This window comes from Vicia villosa, linkage group LG7 (genome assembly GCF_029867415.1).
Source record: "Vicia villosa cultivar HV-30 ecotype Madison, WI linkage group LG7, Vvil1.0, whole genome shotgun sequence".
In the NCBI taxonomy this organism is placed as follows: Eukaryota; Viridiplantae; Streptophyta; class Magnoliopsida; order Fabales; family Fabaceae; genus Vicia; species Vicia villosa.
Window position 1 is genome coordinate 3,660,173 of NC_081186.1, and position 25,376 is coordinate 3,685,548.

The window sequence follows — 25,376 nt, forward strand, 5'->3', positions numbered from 1 at the left end:
AAAAACATATTTTTTATAAGTCAATTTAGTATTAAATGTTAGTGAAAGGCTATAAAAAAACCTTTTAGGTCTACTAGATCGACCTATTTAAATAAATATGAATAATTTCATTATTATTATTATTATATTGTATATTATACTTTGAGTTAAAATACACAAATAAAACTTAATTATATTGAATAATTTATAAATCTAGGCTGAAAAACACATTATAAACTAATGTCATAAGTTATTTTCATAACGAAATAGTCTCATAAAACTAATAATATTAAGTAAGCTAAAATAAGTCAATACAAACAAATTTTTAGTATATTAAATTTTTACTTCTTTAGTTTATATAAACATTAATGAAATTGCTTATTTATATATTTCAAATAAAAATATGTTTTTAAGTAGGCATCAAACATTCGAAAATGTCATACTTATGCATAAAAATAAACTTAGGACTTGAGATGACAAAACGGATCTGGCTTCTCGGGCATACTCGTTTTGTATGCACTTTTTCACGAGAGACCATGGTGTAGGTCTACACCACTCTAATATGGTCGTCCCTCCCTGTATGCTTGTTTACGGGTTTTTTTGCGAGCACAGACATTAACATGACATTTGTAATTTTTAGACTTAAAAGATGCAATACCTGAGGACCCGCAATACTCTCGTTTTTTTTATATGGTGGATCAAGGTTTTAGACTCGCACCTTCAAATATGTTTGTCTTATTTCTTTTTGCGGGTTTTTATGGAATGAGCTTAAACGGGATAAACATGCTCGTTTGCCATCTCTACCTATGACATACTATAAATCAAACTCAAACTATTTTTAACAGATCAGATTTAGGTTTGACAAAATCTAACTCGACCGAGCATATTCCTAAACTTATTCATGTAAGAGAAGAGAAAAGATGTGTTTAAACATTTTTTAGAACCATGTGCTCCATTATTTTTAAGTTTAACAGGTTTTTTTTTTAAACTATTTTTAATTTATTATGATAATATTTAATTTAAATATATGGTATTAATGTTTGTTTTCATATAATTAATTATATGATTTTCATCTTGTTTAATTCATATTTTATATTTATTAATTATTCAATTTGATTTATAGCATAAAAAAGTTAAAATTATATTTTATATTATTAAATTTTAATTTATTATGGAAAAAATAATAAATACACAAACATTTTTATTAAGACGAAAGATAAAAGTTAAATTCTTCGAATTTAAGAACTCTCTTAAATTATTTTTATTTTAAAAAATTAATGATTATTTTTAATTTATTGTAAAAATAATAAATTTAAATATATACGTAATTATTTTTTATATAAATAATTTATATGATTAATTTATCTTAATAAATTTATATTACTCATTCATTATTCAATTAAATTCTATGACACCATAAAACTCAAGGTTATATTTGTATATTATCAAATTTTAATTTATCATATAAAAAATAGATGCACAAACATTTTTTTCCAAAATGGAAGGTAAAAGGTAGATTCTTTGAATTTAAGAACTTTGTATTAAATTTTTTTTATTTAATTTTTTTTACTATTTTATCTTTAATTTATTATAATGATATTAAATTTAAATATATGGTATTATTAATGGTTGTTTTCATATACTTAATTTATATGTTTTTTTATCCTGTTTATATTTTTTTTAGTCATTCAATTTAATATTTTAAAATCATAAAGTCAAAATTTTATTTTTATATTATTAAATTTTCATTTATCATAAATTAATTTAAAATAACCAGTCAATATTTTTTAGTTTTTTATGGTACTAGGTTACCTACCATACTAGTCATTATCATTATATCATTATATTATATAATATAATTAATTTAGCATATATATATAATTAAAAAAATAAAAGAATTTATATTTATTTAATTAATTTAGCATATATATATAATTAAAAAAATAAAAGAATTTATATTTATTTAATTAATTTGTTTGTTTGTTTGTGGGTTTAGCTTGTTGTATAAGTTGAAAGTAGAAGCATGTTTGGTTCTTCTTCACCCGCCGCCTGAAAACAACCAACAACAACAACAAAGGACTCCGACTCACTCACAAACCTTATAACTCATAACTCTAACTATAACCATACTCTTTCTTTCTCTTTTTTTTTTTCATGCACATTGCTTCTCATTCATTCACATTCTCAATACCCAGGTTTCTCATTACTCTCTCTCTTCTTTCCTCTATTTTTTTATTATCTTAACCTCGTTTTTTTGTTCTGCATGTTGTTTTTTATTTGTGTAATGTCGTTCCCCTTTGTCTATTTTGTTATCCTTTCAGTGTCATTATTAAGGTTAATGTTTGCTTTCTTACTGTTGTTGTTGTTGTCATGTTTTTGTTGTTTTATCAGACAACAAAAATGGATCTCAAAATTAGTCAGGGTTTTTGTTAGTATCTTGTAGTCTTTTCAAAAATATTGAAACTGTGATAGTTTAATTTAAGTGGGTTAGGCATTGTTTGGATAAACAATTTAATTAAGTGATTATAGCATAAACGCTTGTATATAATAAAATATCTCTCAATTTGAAAAGTGCTTATGCTGGTAGATAATTTAAAATAAGTTAATAAAAAAACCCCTTATATTATACTACAATGAAGTTATTCGAACTGAATCACTGTTTTAGTTTAGTCTTATGTTGTTTTTGTAATGAGACTGATATATTGTTTTGTGCATGTTGCATAGGTTAAGCAGCAGAAGAGGATTTTTTTTTTTTTGGAGTAAATTGAAGAAAAGATGAAGTATGTTTTAGTGACAGGTGGAGTTGTTAGTGGACTTGGAAAAGGAGTTACTGCTAGCAGCATTGGAGTACTCCTTCAGGCTTGTGGCTTTCGAGTTACCTCTATCAAAATTGGTATTTCCCCCTCTTTTTAGACTTAATTTCTCACTTTTTATTCTTCTTTTGCATAAACATTTCATTGAATCACAATTCAAATTACTTACTAGGGGTGGTTTACAGATTGACATTTTTGTAATTAAAACTGAAAACAAAACATTTGTTAATCAGGAAATATTTTTATTTTATCTTTTTGTGGAACTAATATTTTGATAATATGTAAAACAATGCTATTTTTTTCGTAATTGTTTTATTTGTATTTAAATTTAATTTCTGTTACTTGCAGACCCCTATCTGAACACGGATGCAGGGACAATGTCTCCTTTTGAGCATGGTGAAGTTTTTGTCTTAGATGATGGTGGTGAGGTAAAGATTTTAGTCAACCTTTTATTTTTTTTTCATGCTTGTTCCTAAATTGGTGGCTTGAGATTGTATGGATCTTATCTTTACTATCATGGCATCAGCCATTTTAATGTGAATCTTAACTTATGTGGTGTTCATCCTTTTGATTTTTCAACTCATTTGAATGAGCAGCTTATTTGTTGAGGTCATTTTTCAGTTTTCACTTATAATAACAAGGTAATAGCATTCCCCTTTTCCACTCGTGTTCTATTTTCAATTTTTTTCTCTTGTTGAAGGTTGACCTTGACCTTGGAAACTATGAACGTTTCTTGGACACCAAATTAACCCGTGACAACAATATTACAACTGGAAAAATTTATCAGGTAAACAAAATGTAGTTTTTCTTCTATTTAAATACTTGATTTTTATTTTGTTTTTGTTTATTTACTAGAAGTTCCTGCGGTTTCTTGATTTTTTTTTTGTTTTTGTTTTGAATGCTTAATAGTCTGTTGTTGAGAAGGAAAGAAGAGGAGACTATCTTGGCAAAACTGTCCAGGTATGTTTAGACATTCTGATTTTTCTTTCTGAATCTTGTTATTATGGTTGATTGTCTCTTGGTTTTGATTTTATATTTGATGTACTCGTAGGTTGTTCCACACATTACTGATGCCATCCAAGAGTGGATAGAACGTGTAGCACAGATACCAGTGGATGGAAAAGAAGGCCCTGCTGATGTTTGTGTCATTGAATTGGGTGGAACTATAGGTAAACTATTATTTTCTGGACAAATTCTAATAAATATTAGATGGTGGTGCCCTGTTGTTGTAAATTAGGTTTACACCGACGTCCAACTCCTATGAGAAATTATCATATCGCCACATAAGTCCACTTTGTAACCATATTTAAAAAATAACTGCAACATACTCGATTACCATTGGACGTCAGTGCTAAATTAGTTTACATTGACGGGGTGCATGTCCCCCTTTGCTAGATACTAAGGTAGAATTTGAATTTCAGTACTTTTTTATATATAGTTTTCTATATTTAAGTTCTAAAAATCATTGTTTGATACTGAAATTGAAAATCGTGCCTGTTGCCCTGTTCTACTTGGCAAACATTGGTTGTGAAATTTTTCTTTTAGTAGTAATATAAAATGCTAAAATAAAATGACTTTATTTTCATGTAGGCGACATTGAATCAATGCCTTTTATTGAAGCACTTGGCCAATTTTCATACCGTGTAGGTAATGTTTCTTATGCCCCAGACCTCATAGTATACTATTACTGCATTACATCAACATATTTTGGCTCCGTGCTCTTTGGAGAACTAGTCTTATCTCATTGGTTATTATTTTTTTCTAGGCCCTAGCAACTTCTGTTTGGTTCATGTGAGCCTTGTGCCTGTTCTCAGCGTTGTTGGTGAACAGGTGGGTACCTGCAAACTGTATGCTATCAATGGACATTAAAATTTAATAGTATATTTGTATTTATTGTTATGTTTTAATCTACAGAAAACCAAACCAACCCAGCACAGTGTTCGTCAACTTAGAGGGTTAGGGTTGGTCCCAAATCTTCTTGCTTGTCGCAGTTCAAAGGTCGGTCTCTCGGTCTTTGCTTTTTCTTTTCAACCCCAATGGTTCCCGTAATAATGATTAAAGATTTTTTATCTTGTCCTTTCCAGGAACTTGATGATAATGTTAAGGGAAAACTTGCTCAATTTTGTCATGTGCCGGTAGCTAACACAAAATAACAACACTTTTTCACTTTCCTTATCCTTAAAGCTTTTCATATATATTCTCAAACCAAACTTGTGTATCTGCAGTTATCAAACATACTCACTCTCTGTGATGTTCCAAATATTTGGCACATTCCTTTGCTCTTGCGAGTAAGTGATTCTATGATACTTTGTTAAACTTCTTTCTCATACCTATTTGCCTAGATAGTTGAGTTATGTTAATTTTATTTAATGTAATTCATATATTAACTAGAAGTTTTTCTTCTGATATTGTTTGGTAATGAATAGGACCAGAAGGCACATGAGGCAATCCTGAAAACATTAAATCTTCAAGGGTTTGTTTCACAAACTCATTCTTGTTTTTGTGTAATCTACACCCCTACCCCTCACCCCCAAAAAAAAGAGAGTCCTTATCCTGTTGTTTTGATTTTCTGATAATTTATTTTCAATTATGGTACCAAAGTTATCGCAAAATAACTTACTTTGAGCTGATGGATTTATTGTTTGCAGTGTTGCTACGGAGCCTAATTTTACAGAGTGGATCACTAGAACAAAAGTTTACGACACATTTCATGAATCTGTGAGTTTCTTTATTTTTAATATATCGTTATAAAAATATAATTATAATTATAATACAGGACTTGTTGTTCACCTCCCTGAATGGTGCCAAGTATTGACCTCACACTCACACACCTGTCATGTTCTTTGCAGGTTAGAATTGCAATGGTGGGCAAATACACAGGACTTTCAGATGCATATCTTTCTGTACTGAAGGTGCATTACTCTTAAATAATTCTCATTTTTTCTATTCTCATCTAAAGTAGTATCAGCAGCCTCTGCACCATCTTTATTTTTGTCGCTCTTATATTAGTTTAATCACGAATGTATTACTTTTGGGGCTGATGCTGTTATCTCTTAGGATGGTTGATATGCCATATTATCATATAATGACTATCTATAGGACTAGCTGCGATTCTGATGCACGAAAACCTGAATTTGTCCAAATTTCAGGCCCTTGAATTTTAAAATATGGTAGGCTGTCGAAATGAGTTATTTTGCGTCACATTGAAAATTTATCAGGATAGAAGTCTTGTTGAGTTGTTCATATCTTGTCTTTTTAGCATCTTCATGCTTAATGTCAATGACAGCATGAGTAGGTACAATTTGTGTACTAATTTGCTTCGCTGACAGTGCTTCTTTGTGTAATAAGATTTGATGTTTGTTGTGAGGATAAGCCAGTGAGATGCTGTTTGTTAAAAAATATATAATAATTCACTAATGATTGTTATGAATGTGTATGAAGCCTTCTTTTTTTTTGGTGAACAACTGTATGGAACCTGTGAATTATGATATGTTTAAAGGAAAAGTCTTACATAATATTGGTCTTTGGTGCAGGCACTTATGCACGCTTCTGTTGCTTACAACCGCAAGCTCATAGTGGATTGGGTTCGTGCTGAAGATCTTGAAGATGATACGTTCAAAGGGGTAATTACTGATTTTCTCCTGTTGCTGCATATGTTAGTTAGCTGTTTTTTTTTTTACTCTATTCCAAACCTCTGACGATTAATTTACTGTTTGCAGAATCCTGATGCATATAAAACTGCTTGGAGTCTTTTAGAGGTTTTTTCGTTGTTTCGATTATTTGAGCTTTTTATGAACGAAATGCATTTCCTCAACCTAAATGTTAAATGTATAAATGTGATATTATCTTTAAATGTTACCTAAGTGGTTTTCTGTTGCAGGGTGCTAATGGAATTCTAGTTCCAGGAGGTTTTGGTGATAGAGGAGTGAAAGGGAAAACTCTCGCTGCGAAGTATGCTCGAGAAAACAGTGTTCCATATCTCGGCATTTGCTTGGGGATGCAAATTGCTGTCATTGAATTTGCAAGATCTGTTCTAGGTCTCCCTAATGCTAATAGCACGGAGTTTGATCCTGAAACTGGAAACCCCTGTGTCATATTTATGCCAGAGGTATATTTGCTGATAATCCCATTTTGTGATAGTTATATCGTGATAATTTTATTCGTTTTAGAATTTAGTTAAACTTTTTTTTTTCTACTGATAGGGTTCAAAGACTCATATGGGGGGAACTATGCGTCTTGGTTCAAGGAGAACTTACTTCCAAGTTGCTGACTCCAAATCAGCCAAATTGTAAGGATTAATAACGAAACTCCAGTTTATTGATATATACAAACACCGATGAATGTGATGAATGTGATCCAGGATTAAAATTTAGGTTAAATATGTTGAGTTTTTACAAAATAACGATATTTTATCTATAAAAACTGCTTCAAAATGAATGTTATTGGTCTTCCCCGAACATTTATATATCATTTGTGATAATGTAATTGAGTTTTGTGTAGGTATGGCAATGCAAGCTTTATTGATGAGCGACATCGTCATAGATATGAGGTAAGTTGTGTTTGCATGCAATAAAACCTTCCTTTATGAGAAAAAAATGGACATTGTTCATATACTAATAGTGGTTGTACTGTGCAGGTTAATCCTGACATGATATCACACCTTGAGACTGCTGGTCTATCTTTTGTTGGCAAAGACGAAACTGGGAGGCGTATGGAGGTGTGTGTGTACTTGCATGACATTGAAAATATTATATCATCGATCTTAAGTCCGGTTTTTCTTATTGTAATTATGTTACAATTACAGATAGTTGAAATACCCGGTCATCCTTTCTTTATTGGTGCTCAGTTTCACCCAGAGTTTAAGTCAAGACCAGGGAAACCTTCTCCACTATTCTCAGGTATTTTTCTTTCAAAGTTATTCTGTGTCCGGTCTCGTTCTTCTGCTTCCATTATTTATCTTTTTTCCTAATCGAGTGCCTCATTTTAACAACAGGATTAATAGAAGCAGCATGTGAGAGGAGGCTTTTGTCAAAAAGCAAAGGAAATGCAAACGCAACCAATGGAATAGCGTCGAAAGCGCAGAATGGAAATGGGTTAAAATCTTCCAATGGTTCCTTGAATGGCAATGGCATTTATGTTGATGGGGGAGTTTAGTAATTTTGGTTTTGTCCAAACACATTTGTTGTGTTTGGTTAGCTTGTACAGTTTGAATGGTTGGTTAGATAAGTTTGAGCTCTATCTATATATATATAGCTTTTGTTTCCAGCATGAAGCAAATTTTGGATGTAACTGCTTTTGCTGTCAAAGCATATATAGGGGCTAAAGCTTAAGGATAAAATCTTTGTTTTGTTTTTCAGAATGGATTAAAATAAAATAGTAGTGGTTTTTTCCTTGTAATGAATAATGTGATGAGTTTTGAAAACAATTTCTCCTTACTTTACAGGGGAAAAACCACTTTCATTTTCTTCAGTTTTGATTGTCCCAATATATTTTGGCTGATTCTTGACTACCCATACACAGCATGGGTGAATACAAGGGATATCATATAGGTTTTAGTGATCTTTATGCAAGAACTCCTTCCTTTGAGATCTAGTAATCAGTCCACAAATTAATTCTTGATTTGTCTCGGCTATCATAGCCTCTAAAGTGACCCTCCAAGAGTGTCTTCCTAAAACTCCCCTCTCACTATACTCGCTCGTCCAATAGTCATACGTGTGTGCAGATAACACATCAACGATATGATCTGTCATAGCTTTTTCCTCCTCTAATATCTTTTGATAAGCTGACTTAGGTGGCTTTCCCTCCGCTACCGATCTTATGTAAGGATGGGGTACTCTGAAAAGCCATAAGATATATCCGAATGCAGAACTCCATAGACGAGGAGATGACCCATGTGAATACTATTGCCATTTAGGATTATTTTGCATGATGTCAAAACTAAGATTAAATAGCTTTTCTGTTCATTGAATTTTGTCTCGAAGTATGCGTGTGCACTCTTGTATTAGAAATATTAGGAAGCATTCAAAACAAATGTTGAAAGTGACCTAAAAACATGAAAAATAATTTCTGCACAAATGCACTACATGTGTTGCCTGTTTGCACATACGTTCTACAGGCCGACACATATAACTCAATTTTAAGGCACGCAGCCTCTGTCATAGTTAGGCCAGGCTGACATATACTGTAAGTTTGCATATCATGTGTCGGCAAATACGACACTCAGGTTAGCACATGTGCATCAATATTGAAGCCTGCAACCTCTAACTTGCTCAGGCCGGCACATGCATCTACAGAGGCTGACACATATTGCTAAAAACAATATATGCGTCGACACATCCATGATTTAGACCGGTACACCACATCCAAGCTTTAGACCGGCACATCCTGCATGTTTTGTCACTATCTCAAATCACACTTTATCCCCTTTCCCTTTATTTTTTAATGACCAATGCACTCACATTATAAGTACATCCCTCACGCATCGTTTTAATTTGATGATATCATAACTGATTTTCTTGATCACTTTTCACCTTCAACCCTGACCCTATACATACACATTGCAAATCATACATAATCATCTTTTGTTGGGGTGGCATCTAGACTCAGTTGACAAAACTCAATTTAAGTTTATGGGAACTTATGATTGAGGTTGAGAATCAAGGAGGTTTCATCCAGATAAAAATCGAGAAAATTTTTACCTCAAGATCATAAGAAGATTTGAGGGTTTTTTAAAAGTTATGCAAATTGGATTTAACCGAGTGAAGACCTTGAAGAACAGGTGGTTCTTGCAAGCCTAATAGTGCGAGACGGTGAATCATTTGGATTCAACCGAGTCAAAACCTTGAAGAATTGGAGCTTCTTGCGAGCTTAGTAGAGTGAGACGGCGAATCGGTTTGATGGTTGGGGGCTTGATTTCACTCTAATCAAGCAAAGGAAATTTATTAGGTCAACATCAACTAGAAGGGTGTAGGATTGCAACATTTCTCTTGTAATGAATCTTTTGCAATAGTAAGAAATTTATCTCAATTCCAAATGGAATTAAGGGCATACGTAACCATAGTGAGGACGAATGGTGAACTGCCTAAACAAATTCTCGTCTCTCTCTCTCTCTCTATTTTAATTCTATTATGCAATCTATCGAATAGTATTGGTCAAATGATCAATTCGTATGAAATTTCTTGAATTTTTTTAAAGGAAATGTGTTGATTAACTTATAATTACCTTGAACATAAGAAACTTTTACATCAAGAGAAATCTACAGGAAAATTTTGAAAAACTCTATCGCATACCAAGTGCTCGATAAACGTGAAAATGTGTTGCTCTAGACAATTTCATTGGACATATATAATCCTTTTAGATGAAACTCATGCTCTAGTTATGTAACACTTTGGGGGTTGTACGTTTGATTTCATGTTTATGTTAAGAGATATTGTATTACTCTTTTTACATTTTGGATTTATGTTGGATTATGTGATGTGGTCGTAGTGCCTAACGTTTTATGCATGATTATATGCTATGAGATCTAGCGATTGGTATCGTTATATTATTCTGTTGTCATGTGCATATGAAACATGATATTCAAATGAGTGTTATGAACATGACTAGATGCATTATGTCGTTTTTGTTTTGTTGTATTTTGATATACATGTGATGCCCTCTTGATATGCATGCTTTTACTTTGATTTATGTCATATATTTTTCGTGGGGTTTAAAAGGTGTTACACGTTGCATCCTTAAAATGGTGGATACTTAAGAGTCGATCATATTGAAATTTATGTGGTATATCTTCTCCTCCACAAGATCAAAATTTGCTAGCCAATCTACTTTGTTTCTCATATGTTCAGCTTGAAGGAAGCCTCCAAGGGAAATCCTTTGCCTATCTTTCCATGATTGCCATAACCTCAACTACTTCAACACTGGAGTACCAAATCTACAATATATGTCTCCTATTATGGCACAAGAATTCTCTCAGCATACCTTAACGTTGATGGGGGTACTTTTGGGATGAGGAAAGGGAACAATACTACCTTCGCCTTGGCAATAATGGTGAAGCATTCTACAACTTTGATGATGTTGACGCATTTAAGGAAAGTGATAACGAACCACAAGGGGATGAACACATTCATGAGGATGCTAACATAGAGGATATTGATCAAGATGGAGATGACGATTGGGATCAAGCTAATGATAATCAAGGATGAAGACCATGGCCTCAACAAGGCTATGAGCAACGGGAGTATGAAACCAGCTACCAAAACTATGGATCAGGGTCACAAGGAAATGATTTTGCTGTGTTGGGAATGCTTCAGAGCATGCAAGCCAAACAAGATGAGCGCTATGAAGAGTACATGGGATGGCGCACAAGCTTTCAGAAGAATCAAGATGAGCTTTATGAAGAGTACATGGGCTGGCGCACAAGCTTTAAGGAGAATCAATATGAGTAGTACAAAAATTTGCAGGAACACTTGAACTACCAGGATGCACAGATTTTGGCCATCCAGAATGACATAAATGATCTGAAGTTTGGAGTTTAGTTCTTAGAGCTTAGTGTTTTGTGTCTCCTAGTCGTGTCATTTGGTGTTTTAGCCGTGTCATTCATCGTACTGTGGATGTTATTGCATTTTTCATATCATGTTTATGCTTTTGCTGGTTTTGTGTAAGAACAATGTTGTCTCTATGAGGTGCATTTGTTTCGTTATATGTTATTTTGTGTATGTATGAACTAATGTTTCTAATGTATTCACGAGTTACCATATTTTGTTCTTATGTTTATTAATTTTGCATAATGCCATGTGTTGTTACGTTTTACTTTTGCAAAATTTCCTCTGACTGATATATTCATGTGTGTGAACTTCGATACTTCTCATTATGTGCTTTGTGTCTTTTTGATGTTGTCAAAGGGGGAGAAGTACAAGGAAAGATGGACGCACACTTTCAGGGGGAGCAATTCATGGAATTCACGAAAAACATCATCTGAAAGTCTGTGTTTTGCCATCATCAAAAAGTTGACCCATGTGAATACAGTTGCCATTTAGGATTGATGTCAAAACTAGGATTAAATAGATTTTATGTACATTGAATTATGTCTCCGAGTATGTCTGTGCACCCTTGCATTAGAAACATTAGGAAGCCTTCAAAACAAAGGTTGAAAGTGACCCAAAAATATGAATAATAATTTTTGCACAAAAATGCATTACATGTGTTGGCACATACGTTCTAAAGGCCGACACATGTAACTCGATTTTAAGGCCTGTAGCCTCTGTCATAGTTAGGCCGACACATACAAGGTTCAGGCCGACACATACTGCTAGTTTGCATATCATGTATTGGCATATACGACACTCAGGTCAGCACATGTGCATCAATGTTGAATCCTGTAGTCTCTGACTTGCTCAGACAGACAGATGCATCTACACAGGCTGGCACATACTGCTAAAAACAGGATAATGTGTCAACACATCCATGATTCAGGACGGCACATCCTGCATGTTTTGTCACTATCTCAAATTGCACCTTATCCCTTTCCCTTTATTTTTCTAATGACCAATGCACTCACACTATAAATACACCCCTCGTGCATCATTTCAATTTGATGATACCATAACTGATTTTCTTGATCACTCTTCACCTTCAACCTTGACCTTATGCATACACACTAACAAATTATATATAATCATCTTTTGTTGGGGTGCCATCTAGACTCTCTTGACAAAACTCAATTTAGGTTTATGGGAACTTATGATTGAGGTTGAGAATCAATGAGGTTTAATCCAGACAAAAATCCTGAGAATTTTTCCCTCAAGATCGTAAGAAGATATGAGGGTTTTTTTACAAGAATTATGCAAATTGGATTTGACCAAGTGAAGACCTTTAAGAAGAGGTTGTTCTTGCAAGCCTAGTAGCGCGAGACGATGAATCTTTTGGTAATCTTGTAACAACAATTTCAAATTGGATACAACTGAGTGAAGACCTCGAAGAACTGAAGCTTCTGGCAAGCCTAGTAGCGTGAGACGGTGAATCGATTGGATTGTTGGGGGCTTGACTTCACTCTAATTAAGCAAAGGAAATTTGTTGGATCAACGTCAACTAGAAGGGTGTAGGATTGCATCATTTCTCTTGTAATTAACCTTTTGCAATAGTAAGAAATTTATCTCAATTCCAAATGGAATTGAAGGCAAACATAACCATAGCGAGAACGCATGGTGAACTGCCTAAACAAATCCTCGTCTCTCTCTCTCTCTACCTCTCTCTTTATTTACTTGTTTTAATTCCATTATGCAATTTATCGAATAGTATTGGTTAAATGATTGATTCGTATGAAATTTCATGAAAATATTTTGTTAAAGGAAATGTGTTGATTAGCTTATAATTAGCTTGATCATAATCATCTTTTACATCAACACATATCAACAGGAAAATTCTAAAAAAACTCGATCACATACCAAGTGCTCGATAAATGTGCAAATGTGTTGCTCTAGACAATCTCATTGGACATATATAATCCTTTTAGTGACATTGAATGATTAATTGAAAAGATTATGTGGAAACCTCTCGTGACAGTATCTTAAGTTCCATTAGGCTCGCATATCTGAGCCTCTAATAATTTGGTTCGTATAGACTACAGTTTGATCCTGATGAAAATTTGTTGTGTATACATGTGTTGTGAAAATAACTGGTTAATATTGATTAAGAGTTAAAATTGAAATTAGGGCCTGGGGCATCTATTCACCCCCCTCTAGATGAGTTGACATAGTCTAACAACCCACACTACATATATCCTATAAGACTAAATGTTAAAGATACTCCAAAAATATTTCATCAACATCTCTGCTGTGACTATGAGAGGAGTAACAATAGTGGGGGCTCTAGGAATACGTTGCAGATACCCGAACTGGTGAATGACTCACTTAGGTAGATGTCGATACATCAGGTTTTACCTACAAGACACTTATCCATAGTAGAAGGATCTCTCATTGAAGGGACTTGTCTCACAATTGTCGTAAGATTTACATCATTTGCTGTCATGCGGTCAAGATAAACTAAATAACTCGATCGAATGTTTCTCTCTGAGTGGGATGAAGGAACAAACACATGGAAAAGCCTCGTCTTATTCATCCACATATGCACATCCAGAGGGGTGTGGAAAATGTTAAAGGATCCATGCCTGGAAAAGGTTTAAATGAAATATTAGTAATGATGTAGCACAAGTGTTATGAAATATTAGTAACGATAAAGGTGCAAATATATTACCGTAAATAAGGTGTTGCTTGTTGTCATGTGTCTAGTATTTCATAAATAAGTGTCACCTGATTTAGAGTAGAGGTAAACCAAATAATAAGATGTGCCAATAAGATACAAGAGGTATGACCTCAATGCACTTACTCTATGATGTGCTACATAAGCATCAACACCACCAGTCTCAACTTCTACATCCAGGTGGTATCTGTACAACCTCCCTAGACATCCAAATCTGACATGATATCCTCTAGTGTCATCCATCTCCTACTGAGCATCACTAGGGCCAGCTGCCAAATATTGCACCATCATATCCAGTGTCTCAAGTCTAGTGAGTCTTGAGTAGTTTAAAAATCTCCCCCTGATCAAAATATGTAAAAGGGATAACACATCATCAAGTGTAATGGACATCTCACAATCAAAAGATGGAATGAATAAGTCTCTAAGTGTCATCTCTTAATGAAAACAGACAACAAACCATGGTTAAAAAACATATATCAAATCCTAAATAAACCTTGTAGCCCATTGTGGTTAATACATTTCAAAGACTCACAATGTTGTAAAAAAATCATATCAATGTCTGAATGTTAAAATCTTATAACCCACGTTTAAATGAAGAAATACATATTTATTATACCTCTCCATCCCACATGTGTCCGGCAACATGGTTTGCATACAGACAAAACAGTGAGGTGTCTAAGGGGCCTTCTAGATAAACATCATAAACGACAACAACAAGTTGAACTTTTGGGGAATCACGGGGAGTAACAGGGGGCTCATATCTTCGGGAGGACGATGTCGGAGACGCATGAACTCCAGTATACAATGCTTCAACATTAAATGAAGTGGCACCTACGAATAAACGAGAGGGTCTAGCTCTTTCTATCAAATGGAAGCATGTTAAGCCACTCTACCATGCCTCAATCTGTCTATGCCGTTAAACATTTTACATATAATTACACCAAAAAAATCATATCATAATAAAAAAAGTCAAACTCAGGGGACAAAACAGGAAAAATAAAAAAACAATGCAGAACAACAATATTCAAAAGTTAACTTGCGCATTGCAGAACTCCAAAAACTGGAAGTTAACTTTTGTATCTTCCTGAAACCTGAAAATGCAAAAACAAAGCAAGTCCAAATGCTCTAACTACAAACAAAATCTACACGCACGTCTCACTAAACAACTTATTATGTATTTTAATATACTATAAACAACCTATTATGCGTTTAACTTCAAATTGAAAAATTTACCGAATGTGAGAAGTCAACGATTTTCAATTGAATGAAGCGGAATAGAGAGAATGAAATGAAGAAGGAAGAGAGAATGTCTGATTCATATAAACGCGTACAAAACTTAACCTTCTTAAAAAGATGAAGGTTAAATTCTAGATTTCGATGGCATAATTAGTTTTATACTATGCACACCACTAAAGGCGCCAAAAGTAATCCACAAAATGAAACTCTCCAAACTCTCCAAGTCTAGTTTACATAGGCTAGACAAATTTATGTATTCATGAGTTTCAAATTTGTTTAAGGTTAATCCTTACTATCTAATTCTTTGCAATCCATACATAAAATGATGATGATGATGATGATGATGATCCAAGTAAATGTGTCATTCATGTCCTTTGATGATGATCCAAGTAAATGTGTCATTCATGTCCTTTAATATTCTTATGCAAGAATGAACATTGTTTGTCTTAATTTCTACTTGGAATCAAGGCACTAGTAGCCGTTCCATTCAACTATCATGTTTGTAAATTTTCATTTTATACATTTCTAGTACCACCCAACAGGATAGCATTTTAGAAGCACACAAGATAAACATAATGTTCAGCTATTATTTTTTTTTTTTGGGAACATTCATTCATTGAAAAAACTAGTCTAAATTTATGTTGGCGATTATAAAAGCTATAGCTGATCGTGATTTTCATAGGTCAAATAATTATTTCACAATTACTGGTATCAATCCAGAGATAAAATTGCCATTAAAGAAATGTAACAGGTCTTCTGCTAGAGCTGTTCAAGACATGATTTGAAATAAAACAAGGCGAAAAAGACTCGAAAATAGAGTGAGAATTTAGACATGATCTCAATATTATTCTGGGGCAGAACCAGCAACATTTACGTTGGTTTCTTCTTCTTTTTCTTCTTCTTTTTCTTCTTCTTCATCTTCATCTTCATCTTCATTGACCGTAGAAGTTCCTTGTGACTTGGCCATCTCCATCACTTCTCCAGGTGGTGGATGGTCAAACTTGCAGGTTGCACCAAACTTGCATGTGCCAGTTTTCAAATAATATGGACACAGCTCAACATCCTTCAAAGATATCATACAAAAAAGTTATGGTATGTTAATAATACTCAATAGTTTTATACATGATAGTGAATATGAAATTCACTAGTATCATGAATATCTGATAGAAATTTGAGGTCAGTTAAGTTGATTGATACTACTGAAAACAGAAGCTAATGGATACAATGCCAATGTACAAGAGCCATTTTCTTTGGCATATTGTTTGAATATGCTACTCATGCAGTTTAACAATCAGCATCTACTAAGAATGACTAGAAAACCTTCCACCACACGCAGTACATGACAAACCAAGTTATCATGCACTTTTTCAAAAATACAAAATCAATTATTAATGGAAATTCTTAAAATTTGAGTTGGGCTTATATTTATACTCGTATACCATCTTAGAATCCTAGAATTTAAATTAGACCTAACTCAACTTTATAAAACCGACTTATAAAGTGAAGATCGCTCTCACTTATAAACTCATTCAGACCATATCTCATTCAATGTTGGACTATTAACGCACCTTCATTACGCCCATAAATGGACATTTGGAGCTGGACCCTAGTGGCCTCCTCCACATGCAGTACATAACAAACCAAGTAATCATGCAATACTTCAAAAATACAAAATCAGTTCATCAATGGAAATCCATATTCAAACTCTTTCTCATTCAATATGGGATTCTTAACACACCATCATGCTCATAAACGGACATATGGAGTGTGACCCAACTGGCCTAATAGCAAAAACCTAATGAGTGGCCCAACGGATCTTGGACAAGCTCTAATAAACCAACTTAGAATTTAGGTTGGACTTAACTCAACCTTACAAACCGGCTTTTCAGGTGAGGATTGCTCTCACGTATTAACTTATATTTGGACCTTATCTCATCCAATGTGAAACTCTCCACAGAAATAAAATGCAAATAATTTGCAATTTTGTAGTGTGTATCTTGGACAAGTTCTGATATACCAACTTAGAATTTAGGTTGGACCTAATTCATCCTTACAAAATGGCTTTTCAAGTGAGGATTGCTCCCACTTATAAACTTATATTTGGACCTTATCTCATCCAATGTGAAACCCTTTACAGAAATAAAATGCAAATAATTTGCAATTTTGTAGTGTGCATGTGAAAACTAAACATACCTCTCTTCTTGGTAACCCTGCAGGAGTGAGTTTAACATTTGATGACGGTTTTGACAGCGATGATGTTGAACGGTCAACAGGATGGTGGTACTTGCATCTTTCCCCAAATTTACATATGCCGGTTTTCATAAAGAACTACATGGCATATCATTAAATAAAAATGTAAAAGGAAATTCGATAATGGCTTGAATGTAGAGTTAAGCAAATAATATAAGCTTGCATAATAAACAGATAGATTGCCAAGAAGAAACATAGCCCCTGGTTCCCAACATTTTTCACCTAATACTAAATTGACCCGAGCAGAGCAGTAAAAGGAACACATGCAAGGCACGCCTAATAGATATTGGTTGATGAAGTATAATGATATCACTGGAACAAAAGGAAAGTACATACATCACATTCAATCTGTCCAGGGCGCTGAGGATAGATACTCTCTGTCATTCCCACCTGAGCCTGCAAAACAAATAGCCATATGAGATGCATTAGACTTTAAGTATGTTCATTGTATGATATGTCTTGGAAACAAATTTAAAGTAACATAAGAATGGAAACTTTTCTAAGCTGATAACATTCTCACTAAGTAAAGCAACTGCAAAAGTAGTAAACTTAAAAAACAACAACTTTGAGGTCACGCGTAAGTTACGTTTAAGCCTCTGAAACATTTGTTTGTTCTAAATAACCACTCCCATACCCCACAAGAATGAGCAGCAAATGTTTGTTTACATTATTTGCAATTAGCACCAGTATATTCTGAGATTAAGTACAGTAACAACTTCCACATTACCATTGGATTTGAAAGCCTTGGATCAAAAGCTTGATAAAAAGATGCAGCTGGATTAATAGCTCCAATGTTAAGATTAGTAGCAGCTGAGGATGTCAAAACAGATGGGGCCAATGCCGACATAGCAGGATTAATTGCTGCACCAAAGTAAAAACATGTGACATGATAGTTTAGGAAACATGAAAAAGTGTTAACATCCAACGCCATACAACATACCATTCATGTCTGGATGATTGTAGCGGCAACTGGCACCGAACTTGCAACTGATTAATATACAAACAGGTAAAGAATAGTAAGGACATTTAACCCATAAAATACTTCTATTAACAACTTAAGCATTAACCAATTAAACAGAAATTAGTATTTCCACTTCAAGAAAAAGAACCATCAATATTTACCTTCCAGTTTTCATGTAGAATGGACAATCCACTCCCCCCTGTTAGCAGAGATTTATACAGTGGAAATCAATGCTTAGGCAATGTTGATGTTATGTGTTTTAGCTATTATGCAACAGAGAATTAACACCAAGGAATTTAAGAGAAAACAAATACCTGTCTCACGGGAAGCCCTTTGCTATTATGCAACAGCGGAGAAATAAGAGGCTTAGTTGGCTGTGCATCTCCTATTGCCCCGTCAAACACAGAAGAATTTGTTTGTGTCTGCTCAGTGGTACGGCTCAATTCATCAGAGGACTGAATCTGGATATCCTTGGGGTGATGGAATTTGCATTCAACACCATATTTACATTTTCCAGTTTTCAAGTAGAACTGTATAAATATACAAAAGTAAGCCATATATAAATCATGCCTCAAGTATAAGAACAGAGCTAGCAACACACTCCACTGTTACACTCTTCTATTGGTTGAAATTCAAATGGATTCTACTAAATCATATGAATTTCAACCAATAAAAGAGTGTGTTGCTAGCGAATTGAAGATAAATATCTAACCGCACAAGGGGGCTCTAGTGGCCTCTCGGGTAAGCCAGAAACATCGGCCTTTTCAGATGGAACATTTGGGTGATTAAATTTGCATTTTGAACCAAACTTGCATTTTTGAGTTTTCAGAAAGAACTGCATTATATTTGACCCAAAATGAATTAGAAATGATCAAATGAATCTGAAGGAAAAAGAACATTGTAAACTCTACTCACTGGACAATCTGGCTCTCCAGGTCTCTCGGGAAGAGTTTCACTTGGAACATTATTTGGAACCTAAATCAGTTAAGAATAAACAATGTGTATCATAACAAATCAGTAAACCCATTTTCTATAGAAGAATTCAAATTTCTAAGTGATTATAGTTCACATTTTGTGACCGAAACCAATTGGCAGAAGACACATATCAGGAAAAATACGAATGACAAGAAACACGGGTAACAATTTAGCTAATTTATGAATTAATTGGAACACAGTTATCCTAGCATAAGATTTAACAAAACCTCTATACACATCCTAAATTTGATTGGGCATTGCATACTACTAGAACAAAAATATATTGACAAGTTTCATAAAATATTATTCTTATAAAGTTAGTTGACTTAACTTCAAATTGATAGGATATATGCTGAGTTACTTAACTTCAAATTAGTGAAATAGTTGTAAGCAATCATGTGACACCATAAAGAAACAGCTTCATTAATATAAAAAGCTCTATTGAAATTTGAAAGCGAAGAAATAAAAAAGAGAGTAGCATTTTGACAGAATTTAAATAGTATCACTCGCAGCTCCTAAGTCATCAGCTCTTATTCCAATTGACAGAAACCCGGAAATCAGAATATGTTCTGCTGAATTTAGAAATATAAAGATCCTTCACTACCACTGATAGTACTGAATGAGACAGGTTTCTAAATACCCCTCACGCTCTGTGAAAGAAGAAGGAAACAGAATACAGTGAAAGAAAGAAGATAAGGCTAGAAAATGCAGCACTCTAAAAAACTGTAACGTCCTTTCCCATAATAAGAGGATCCCCTATCAAAACCTAAGAATTACTGAAAATATGTTGGGAAATTAAATTGTTTTACACTTGCAAGAGATATTTCCTTCACAATCGGCATGCGCAGTCAATTTCTACAAGCTCTGTATAAGTACTAGGATGATGTATATTAAACTTCACAATATACATTCTTTCGGTGGAAAGATGGTGTTCCCCAGAAGCAAGAACCATGATTTGACAGGTCAAATGCAACAGAAGTATACTAAACTAAACCATGTAGTGATAAGGTGGTTCAAGGGGAGGAATATAAGGGCTATGGATAAGAAGGAATGTGGGTTCAACTCCCCCCACTAGCATTTCTACAACTAATTCATATTCTGTAATTAAAAAAAAAAAAAAAACCTTGGGCTAGCAGTAAATTGATGTGGGTAAAAAAGATATTCCAAGAATAGAAAACTTGAGGAAGTAATACAGAATGTGATAACCAAAATGCCTTGCACATTGCATCTAATTTAGTTTTTAATGAGAGGATCTAACATAAAGCAGACTGCCATTTTATAGAAGAGTAGGTCTGGTCAAAAATTGATTTCTGGCAAAAAATTTATATGCTCCATCTTGGGGCAAAACGTTGAGATACTATAGTTAGTTAGTTGTTTTCAATATTACTAGTTTGTATGTTTTTGTACTACAGATACTATTGTACTAGACATGGCTGTGCTACTCTTTATTCGATTATAATTCATTAATACCTCTACAGTTTTGGGAAATGATATTCACAGAAATCAAGGGTTTTACTATGAATATACATATAAAAATGTTAAGAAATAGAATTGGTCAAACTAGTATATAAATATAGAATAATAAATTCATGTTGCAATAACCAGTAGTAAATGTACTATAAAATAAAAATATAATTTTGATAGGCAATAATAATAATAATAATAATAATAATAATAATAATAATAATAATAATAATAATAAGAATAGTAGTAATAATAATAATAATAATAATAATAATAATAATAATAATAATAATAATAATAGTAATAATAATAATAATAATAGTCACCTCTTTCCAATATGGGATTCCACCATCAGGAACCCAAATAGGATGATCAAACTTGCAGCTCTCTCCGAATTTACAGGTTCTTGTTAGCATATAGTGGGCACAATCCCTCTCTCCTGGCCTGTGAGGATAAATAGGCAGAGTGCTTCCGGTTTCGTATCTAGGGCGCTTGGGCAGTGAGTTTGTAGTGTACCAAGCTTCGTTTTGCCCAATTGTACTCAAAATAGTTGGATGGTAGAGCGCTATAGTACATAATAGAAGTAATATATACAGGGAAACCAAAGCAAATGTATAATGTTACTTTATAAGTTTAACTAAGAAAATAATTTTGACAAAGAGCATAAGCTTAGTAACTATGAAGAATGTGTTTCATTTAAAAACTGAGATTACTAAAGTTCATTTCACAATTATATGAAAATAATGTATATAAATATGGTGTATAAACAAACATAAGCTAGAAAATATGTAAAATAGCAAGACGGTGCATTCAAAAGGTGAAATTCATTTGATTAGTAAGTAACGAAAAATAAGAAGGCAACTCTAGAAGTGTTCTTTTTCTGCCTCTATTGCTGTCATAGTTCACAACTTGTCATGAAATTTAAATCACCTCACCACACACCTTCTATGGGTATATCTATCTATATCTTTGGCTCTCTGCTAATGTTCTACACCGGCAACAATTAGAGCTATAGAGTAGCAAAATTAGAAGAGAATATACCATATATAGGAAGCATTTATAACCTTAGAACACTAACAAGTTGAGGATAGTTGAATTTAAAACAAGATCTAACTCCAAAAGAGGGGATGGATGGAAGGAAGAAAGAAACTAACTAACCGTCAGAAGAGCGTTTAAGGTCAAGTGGAGCAGAGGCAACATTAGCGGCGGTGAAAGCGGCAGCCCAAGGGTTAGAGTGAGAAAAGAAGTTAGCGGTAGAAGAAACACCAGGAGGAGCAATGTCGACGGCGGCGGCGGCGGCGGCAGCTTCGGCGGTGCGGCGATAGTGAGCGAGGAACATAGTGTCCGGGTTGTAAAGTCGGGTCGGGGATGTGGAGGGGGCTCCGGATACAGTGTAGTTTGTAGGGCTGTAAGAAGCGTAGATGCGATTATCCATATTTTAATTTCAAGTTCAAGAAGAATGAGAAAAGGATGTGAGTGTCACGCGATATAGGTTCGGTTCGTATCTGTTGAGTCAAGACTCATCGGAGAAACATGAGAATGATTGAAGCATATGATAGAATGCATTTTTTATCTTAGTTTTTTTTATTAGTGGTCCTGGATTTTAATTTTTTATTCCAATTTCGTAAAAAGGGATTTTATTTTATTTTAATGAACTATTAATTGAAGCATACTAATCAATCACTCCAATTTTGTTAAAAGTATAAAGTTTTAATTGAAGTAGGCTAAACTGTCAAAAAAAAAAAAATTGAAGTAGGCTAATCACTTCAGTTTCTCCCTTTTCATTATAAACTTTTTAATTTCTTAAGTTTATTGCATGTGTTTGAACTATATCTTTCTGCATTTTTTTTAAAATATTTCAAAAGAAATATTAGATTAATTTTGTATGAAAGTTATATATTCAAAATTAAAGAGTTAAATATGTTTTTAGTTCCCATAAAAATTTTAAAAATAGCAGGGACTAAAACTTCATGTATAAAAATTTTATAGAGATTAAAATATATTTTTTTAATAGGAACTAAAAATGAAATTTGAGATATTTATAGGAACAAAAAACATACTTAACCAAAAATCAAAATATGGTGTTAGCTTTGATTTTAATTGTTTCCCATGTAACCACATATATTTTTTATTTAAAGAAAATCAAATAAATCTAAATCACAATTAAATAATTATGAAAATTTAAATAAGTTGTTATGTGCTGATGATAGATCAAATAACGAGAGACCTATAATCATCTGTTCAAAGTTATAAGAGAAATTTCAATCTACCTCTTGATACTCTTAGGCACCTAGCGCAATTTCATTTATGTCCCCTGATTCTAGAGATACATATCAGGAAGCACATTTTTTTTTGCCAAAATTTGGTTTTTTTCGGGAACTACAGCTACGAAAGTATTTTAAACTAGTAAATGTTGGGAAGGAAATCATAATAATTCAGTTCAGGGAATCTTCCGTAGCTACATCTACGAAACGTCTTAGCACCATAATATTTCGTAGATATAGCTCTGGGACTTTTTGCTATATTTGGAACCAACATGATCACTCCCCAATTGTTATTTTTCTTCTTCAACACTCACCTTCACCAACCTAAAAAACCCTACTTCATTAATATCATTTTTCACTCCAAAGCTTCAAATTTTTAGTCCAACAAATCAAAGGGAGAAAGAGAAGACTGAATTTCAGGTAAAGATTCATCTTTGTCCATTACATTGTTCACATTAATCATGAAGTTTTTTTTAAAAAAAAGGTAACATTGCTTCCGTAGGTATAGCTCCAGAACGTGTTGAAGATGAACCCGTTTCGTAGGTACATCTCCGAAACATGTCTGTGTTGTTTTTTTTACAACAGTTTTGTAATTTTGTGTTATTTTTGTTATTGTTTACAAATAGGTATGGTGCACCCTGATAATATCTCAAAAGAATTAGTTTCTACATACGATGTTTCTCCGAATGTTCAAGGGGTTGTCGTAAAGGCAGTAGATATCGACGGTGACTTCAATAACAAGGAAGGGTTTGATGATTGTGATAGCATGCTCACATGGATTCGTAGGACTGCAACTAGACTTGGATTTGGTGTGGTCATAGGAAAATCAGATAATAGTTCGGAAAGAAGAAACACTTTTGTAACAATGTTGTGCGAAAGAAGCGGGAACCATACTCCTCTAAGGAAGTTTAAAAGAGACGACACGAGTAGTAGAAAATGTGAGTGTCTTAATAAAATTTGTGGTTATATGTTGGCTACCAAAAAGTGGAAATATTTAGTGTTATTTGTGATTTGCATATCCATGATTTGTGTTCAAAGTTACAAGGTCATCCTAGTGTATGTCGGCTTAAACCGGAAGAGAAGACATGTATTAGTGACATGATCTTAAATCTTGTCCAACCGAACAAATATACATGCCACATTGAAACGCAAGGAACCTGACAATGTATCAAATATAAGGCAAGAGTACAGCATCTGGTACCGCACTAACAAGGCGATTAGGAGAGATAGAAGTGAGATGCAACAACTGTTGTAATTGTTGGATGATAACAGTTACGTGTCCCGATGCAGAACTTGCAAAGACGGAGTTACGGCCCGAGATATTTTTTAGACTCTTCCGAATTTGATAAAGTTGTTCACCATGTTCTCGATAGTGCTCATTCTCGATTCTACATACAAGACCAATAAGTATAGACTTCCATTATTGCATTAAGATTGGGACTCCGTAAATCTCATGATTAAAAACCAACATAATGGGATACAAACCACATCTGGTCAGAGTATTACGATGTTGGAACATTGATTTAAGGACAACATTCTTTATTCTTGATTGGTCGGCAATATGTCTCGGCCCGGGTTGAACAATATTTTTCACGAGGCAAAATAAGGTGATATTGTAGGTTCCGATAGCGCAAAATGTGGTTGCACTATTTCGAGAACATATGGTCTCCCGTGTGCTTGTGTTATTGCTAAAAAGATGAAACTTGGTAAGCCAATAAGAATGGACAAAGTTATCCCTCATTGCAAAAGACTTAGTTTTGATGATGATGGTTGCAAGGAAGGAGGTAAAGCGAATATTTCTATTTCTACCAAATTGGAAGCGATACAAGAGATATTTTTGAAGGCCGATGACAACATGAAACTCCACATTAAAGAATAATTGAGGAAGATTGGATATCCCGAAACAACTGACATGAAACTATCTTCTCAACCGGTAAAGACAAAGGGTGCTCCAAAGAAAATGAAGCCTACACCGAGTGACAACTTGACTACACAGTATCCTTCTTATTGTGAGCACGTTGATAAAAATTTTCCCGACTCACCGACTCCTAAATCTCAAAAAAGTTCCATGAAAGGGGCTCGCATAAGCAAACCGCCTCTGACACCAATTCCACCGAAAATTCCATTCATCGGGCTATTGACAGGTAATATTTAAATTTCTATTGAAATCATCAATAT

At 33.7% G+C, this 25,376-nt stretch overlaps 2 protein-coding genes across 2 annotated transcripts; one reads left to right on the forward strand and one right to left on the reverse strand.

Moving 5' to 3' along the window:
* The first annotated feature begins 2,002 nt into the window (after positions 1-2,002).
* On the forward strand, positions 2,003-8,261 carry LOC131620270 (uncharacterized). Its single transcript, XM_058891276.1, has 22 exons — positions 2,003-2,174; positions 2,704-2,872; positions 3,141-3,220; positions 3,493-3,579; positions 3,702-3,752; positions 3,844-3,961; positions 4,383-4,439; positions 4,558-4,622; positions 4,707-4,790; positions 4,877-4,927; positions 5,018-5,080; positions 5,219-5,265; positions 5,441-5,510; positions 5,642-5,704; positions 6,326-6,415; positions 6,512-6,550; positions 6,673-6,900; positions 6,995-7,080; positions 7,293-7,341; positions 7,429-7,509; positions 7,597-7,690; positions 7,786-8,261. Exons 2-22 carry the CDS (start codon positions 2,755-2,757, stop codon positions 7,944-7,946), a joined length of 1,782 nt encoding a protein of 593 aa, XP_058747259.1. The 5' UTR covers positions 2,003-2,174; positions 2,704-2,754; the 3' UTR covers positions 7,947-8,261.
* A 7,714-nt stretch (positions 8,262-15,975) lies between these two features.
* LOC131620271 (zinc finger CCCH domain-containing protein 37) lies at positions 15,976-22,485 on the reverse strand. Its single transcript, XM_058891277.1, has 11 exons — positions 22,093-22,485; positions 21,261-21,499; positions 19,411-19,470; positions 19,208-19,330; positions 18,810-19,025; positions 18,657-18,694; positions 18,475-18,521; positions 18,262-18,395; positions 17,871-17,930; positions 17,478-17,612; positions 15,976-16,347 (listed from the first exon to the last, which is right to left on the reverse strand). Exons 1-11 carry the CDS (start codon positions 22,367-22,369, stop codon positions 16,129-16,131), a joined length of 1,548 nt encoding a protein of 515 aa, XP_058747260.1. The 5' UTR covers positions 22,370-22,485; the 3' UTR covers positions 15,976-16,128.
* Positions 22,486-25,376: the final 2,891 nt, after the last annotated feature.